This window comes from Pundamilia nyererei, unplaced genomic scaffold (genome assembly GCF_000239375.1).
Source record: "Pundamilia nyererei isolate P.nyererei 1_Seehausen unplaced genomic scaffold, PunNye1.0 scaffold00053, whole genome shotgun sequence".
NCBI classification, from domain to species: Eukaryota; Metazoa; Chordata; class Actinopteri; order Cichliformes; family Cichlidae; genus Pundamilia; species Pundamilia nyererei.
In genome coordinates this window covers 2,299,936-2,305,543 of record NW_005187454.1, presented here as the reverse complement: position 1 = coordinate 2,305,543, position 5,608 = coordinate 2,299,936, and the positions used below count along the sequence as shown (strand labels likewise).

The 5,608-nt window shown below is 41.2% G+C and overlaps 1 protein-coding gene across 1 annotated transcript in view; it reads left to right on the top strand.

Moving 5' to 3' along the window:
- Positions 1-2,490, top strand: part of LOC106456220 (uncharacterized) — a 5,166-nt gene extending 2,676 nt beyond the window's left edge. Inside the window, exons 2-4 of the mRNA XM_013910944.1 lie at positions 417-526; positions 625-843; positions 1,324-2,490. Coding sequence (XP_013766398.1) covers positions 417-526; positions 625-843; positions 1,324-1,520 — 526 coding nt within the window. The 3' untranslated portion in view covers positions 1,521-2,490. The remainder of the gene's footprint in view (positions 1-416; positions 527-624; positions 844-1,323) is intronic.
- Positions 2,491-5,608: the final 3,118 nt, after the last annotated feature.

The following is a 5,608-nucleotide window of genomic DNA, read 5'->3' as shown; positions in this document are numbered from 1 at the left end:
GGCTTGTCGGGGAACACCACGGCGTTCCCGGCCAGTCGAGAGATATCATCTCTGCAGCGCTACCACTACATTGGACACTGATGTGTCACTCCATACACATCAGTTGTCCAACTGAGTGGACATGTAGTAAACTCTTTGAAAAGTACATGTTTAAAAAATGAAGTTTTAAAATCATAATTCATACACGACACGTTTAAACTCCAACTGAAAAAACCCAGCAAAGAGGTGTGAGGATGCTTAGAATTTGAAACTGTGATCCTGACAACATTCACCGCTACAGGGTTTATTTTGTATTTTATTAAATATGCTTTTAAAACAGAGAATTTGAGATTATTTTATCACTAGAAGAAAACAAGTTCTTCTGCTTTACAAATGTGGCAGTTGCCTCAATCCCTCTGCTGTTCTTCTGTGAACAGGGATCACAGGCTCGGCGGACACATCAGCCAGTATATCAACTATGGAAACCATGAAGGGAACGAGTTCTACTACAACGACACACTAAAGCTGCTGTCTGTCTCCTACTTTGGTGAGCATCACTAACACACTAATCCAACATATACAGACGTTTGTTACTGTGCTGCCATACTCCAACCCCTTCTTCTTCTTCTTCTTCTCCTGTCTCAGCTCACAACAAGCTCCCAATGACAGTCGTGCATTACCACTGTAATCCAAATCAGTCCATGTCTGTCAACCAAGAGCAGAGCCTGAGCAGCAGGGAGCCCCTGCAGATCTGGGTGGAGAGCCTCTGTGCTTGTCCAAATGCCTGTGCCGTGGGAGACCTGGGTGTAGGCACCATCTTCCTCATCATCCTCTCCTTCAGTGCAGCTGCATACTTCCTCCTTGGTAATGGTTTGAGTCCAATAAGTAATCCAAACCTAACAACTTATAAAATGTTGTTACACTTTATCATCATGTTCACTCCTCAGCAGGAGCATGAAAGTGTTGCTTGGATTCCAAACAACATCGTTTAGTGATGATGTTTATTGTAGATCAGATGTCACAAAGTCTGTTCAAGATGAAAGTGATACAAAGCAAATAGTGAGACTGTATACAAGTAACAGAGTCCAAACATCAGGCCGTGCTCATTTAATTTTCATTTAATGTGCAAAGTTTTGTTTAAAAAAAGTTTATAGTTTCTTCCCATCTTCTGTCGGCGAGAGGGGAACGTAGATGCTCATATAAACAAGTTTCCAGTAATGGCATCAGTTGATGTAGAAGTAATCCCTGTGAGCCCAAAGCTCAGGCTCTCGTCTGCTCTAAATCCTTGTTTCTGCTTGTGTGTCAGTGAGCGCCGCTCCCAGCTGTTCTTCTTCCTGCTGACAGGCTCCTGTGCACTGAGACCCTTTCGCAGCAGCAGTGGTGCCCAGATCTCTCCAGAGCACAGCGTGTGGTGCATGATCTGCTACCTGTTTGCCGACAGGAGGCCAGCAAGAAGACGCGACACAGATGCGACAGATTGCACGCAGGACGCCGAACACTGCAGCTCGCCTCGGCCTGGCTCTATTCTACAGTGTGCTTAAAGCACAATGAGAAGAATCACACACCTCTTACAGAACAAGTCAGACCCTACAGCTGATTTGTTGAATGCTTAATAAAAGACACTTTAACACTAACAACCAGCAGTGACGATAGCAATAACATGCTGTCACCTTAAAAGGAGAACTTTAACTTGAGCCAAGAAGTTTTTCTTTGTACAATTAACAAATCAAAGGAAAAAGAAAAGTAACTCCAGCTCATTCATTTTCCACTGCTGCTGGAATAATTGGGACTTTAAACTGAGAATATTCAGTCAATCAAGAGCTTTGATGTGAAAATGCATGTTTGGGTTGCCTTTTTTATTGAGCCACGAGATGGCAGTAATTTACAGGATGGATGCAAACAGTCATGAGAGAAACTTGGCAGACGCTGTTTTAGCTGTAATGAAAGAAAGGACTGACGGTACTTGAGAAATGAATGATCGAACACTGCTCATCCTGCTTGTCCTGACAGAAGGCTGCTGCTTTAGAGAGGAGAGTGACTGAAAAACAGGCTCACTGAGTCCCTATTGACTCTCATGTTAAAAGACTAAAGTACAGCAATAACCTGTAACTTGGCCACTTGGGTTTATAAAGCCTTAAAGTTAGAACAGTGACTACAATAACCACCAGGTGCACCAACAGCAGCAGCTGATAGCGGACTGCCTGTCAGCAGACAACCACGGACTGTGTACTTTGGATCATTTGTTTCCAGAAGGACCGCTGACGCAGAAAAATCCCACATAGTTATTATAAACACAAGTAAAACAAATGAGTTATTTGTTTTATATACTAAGAAACAAACGTCTTTAACGAGACAAAATAATACACAAATTCTTCTTTCTATTCATTGATGGCTTCTCAGTTATTACAACACAAAACACATAATCAGGTAAACTGAATAATCATGAGTCCTAAATCAGTCCAACATCCGTGTGGATGGAAGAAAAGCTGAATGTGGAGCATAACAAAATAAAATGTACAAAGTCATTGACAAACCTATGTAGCTGTAGTTACAGGTGAACACACCTGAGTAACACGGCCTTCAAACGGACTGTTTGCAGTCTGGAAGTGCTTGATCAGCTCGTCACAGGACTTCAGTGAACTCTGTGGTTTCTATCGCTCTAATAAACTCTTTGGTTGTTTGTTAGCCGTGTCCTGTTCTCTTCATCCTCACGCTCTCCGTTTTCCACATTCTACGTTTTTCTAGTTTGTCGCTACAGCTGTCATTTGTCCAGGTTTTATTTTGAAACAACACTCCTGCTCCACTAACAGTATATGTTGGCATGTCAGTTGTCCACAGAGATCTCATTAGTTTGACATTTTCTCAGGTGTCCCTGCAGTGCATAAACACCGTCGTCCCTCAGAGGTCACCCGGCTCTCAGAGCAGAGCGTTGATATATATCTGAGGAGAAACTACACCACCTCATTAGGTGTGTTCTGGTCATGTGGTGATTCTTTTGGGGCTAAACTGACTCAGAAGGTTGTGATCAGCTGGTGATGTGCTGTGGACTGCTGAGTCCTGGATTAGGCTCGTCTTCACTGGTGTGTGACACGTGTGAGATGGTTAGTTTGACCTCACGTTCTTCACCGCTGGTCTCCTCTGATAAATTCCTGCAAGGAAACACAATGAATATGTCCCAGTTTGAACCAGTATGATAAGTGTGCGCGGTACATAGTGTATAGTTTATGTTTGTGTGCGTATGCAGGAGTACCTTAGCTGTTCCTACGAGATGTTTTCGACTATTTTTAAAAGCTAACTAATGTTTTGTTTTCTAGTTTGTCACTGATCTTCACCACATCGGGAATAAAAGGTCTCTAGCTAGGATGTAATGGTACAATAATTCCATCGTTCCTTTCAGAAGTTTTTGTTTTTTACTGATGATCCTTTGAGAAATGTAATAAAAACACTCACAGCAGCAGGGGGCAGCATGTTACCAGCGACTGGGTTGAGATATTCTGTCCTCAAGAACAAGAATATAAATAAGAAGAAACTGAAATAAATAAGAAGATGTTCTTAATGCTTAAATTCTGCGTACACCCTCTTGTGATACAGTTTCATGTTACATAAGCACAGCTCTGTCGTGGTCCAATATCAGCTCCTATCTCCTGAACACACTGATGGGAATAATATGCCGTCATTCTGCTTACACCCGGCTGTGTGGGATTTCTGCTCTTGGCTCTGAGAAACAAGACAATGTTGTACATGCTTGATGAACACCCAGTTCCAGTGAATCCCAGGGTCTCCCCCTGTCACTGCACTGGTATTTTACAGAGCTTCTTTTTATAAAACATCCTGTAACTTTATCCTTTTTCCTTCTTTGTTGCATGGAATAATGCCATGGATATAACAAATCCCATTTAGGCCCAGCGGACATGACTTTCCATGCACTGCAGTTGCTCTAATTGCTTGGGAAAATAGTTTTTGTCTCCCCACCCTCGTGCTGACATCACTTCTGAGACCTGTTTGGGAAAGGAGGGTGAAAACTACAAATGTTTATCCCAAACAAAGCTGAAAGTGATGCAGATTCATCGTTTCCTATGACTTAGAACAGCCTCTGTGCTCATACCTCATCTCCCGTCCGTCTGTGTCCTGCTTCTCATCTTCACACAGTGATGACGGCAGATATAGATGGAGCTCTGAAACCTTTGTGGAAGCAGGATGTGTGTGTCGAGCCGGCCTCTCGCTGTCGCAGGGGGTTCTCGAGGTCTCTGTGCAGAGTATGTGTTTCAAAGAGTTTATCACTCTAAGACACGCAGCTTTGAACTTAGACACATCTACACTGCAGATGTCATTTACCGCTTGATCTGGGTGATAGATTGGGCATGACTACATCTGAACAACTGTGTCTGCTTATCACTAGAGGATATCCAAAAGGCAATTACCCAAACTGCAGCAAAAACATCCATTAATCCAAATACAGCAAAGCCAATAGAATAATAGAGAAAGAATGCAAAACAGAGACTTTCATGTCAGTTGACAATGAAATGAGATTATTTGCTAAAGTCACCACAAACATCTGTTTCTCTCCAAAGCCAGAAGAAGAATTCATATACGCATGTTGTCTGGATATGATTATAGAGATTTACAGGCAGATGGAAGCTGTTGTGTTTGTGTGCATGTGTGTTGATCAAAAGCTCTTTTAAGTGGTTAGCAGTGTGAAAAAACAGCAGCTTTAGCCATCATTGCTAAACGTACACATGAATACCAGATAGTTCTCAATGATAAAGACGATATTGTGTTTGTTTGATCAAATCCCCAAATCACATCTGGTTTATTTTCATCAATCAAACTACAGAATTTCTCAAAGCTGAGCATCAAAGACGTTTCTTAAATACCTATACATGAATCTGAATGACATCTACGTCTTACTTCAAAGAGCATTTACTGGGGTCAGGGTTGAGTTTGCTTAAAAATCATAGTTTTAAAACCATGAGGTTACATTTCAAATGATTCATTTTGACATTTTCGTTTAAGAACTTTTCTAATTGATTGATCCAAATGGTAACATTGTTATGAACAGAGGGACGTTAACTGAAGCCTAAGCCTGTGGGATGGATGAATTTGAAGAGGCTGTGATTCTGTCTTGATTGGTATCAATAAGACAGAATCAGTCTGCTGTTAATGTGGCTCAAGCTGTGAATGAGATGTTTCTAATAATGTTTTTAATGATATGGAAAAAAACTGTAAACATATCTTATTTTTATTTCTGCAAACACAGAACTACTTAAATTCAGTTCAGCATGAGTTGAAACAGAACTTTTTAGCATCAATAGTGAGACAGTTGATGCAGGACAGCGATCGCCTTCTGACTGTGGAGGTCGCTGCACTGAAATACTGAATATGAACACTTGAATGTATCACACATTTTTCCTGGTTGCAATCCTATTTGTACTTTAGTGTGACTGAACTATAGGACTGCGCTTTGTAATATGTCACATGACCAAATGATACAAACTCCCGTAGAACTTAATGGGATTTTAATGTGTTTTGTTTGAAACAACAGTGAAATCATAGAAAGAAGAAATAACTGTAATATAAGTCATTTTAAATAGTGTGATGTTAAGCTGTGCATGCATGTCTGCATTTAAAA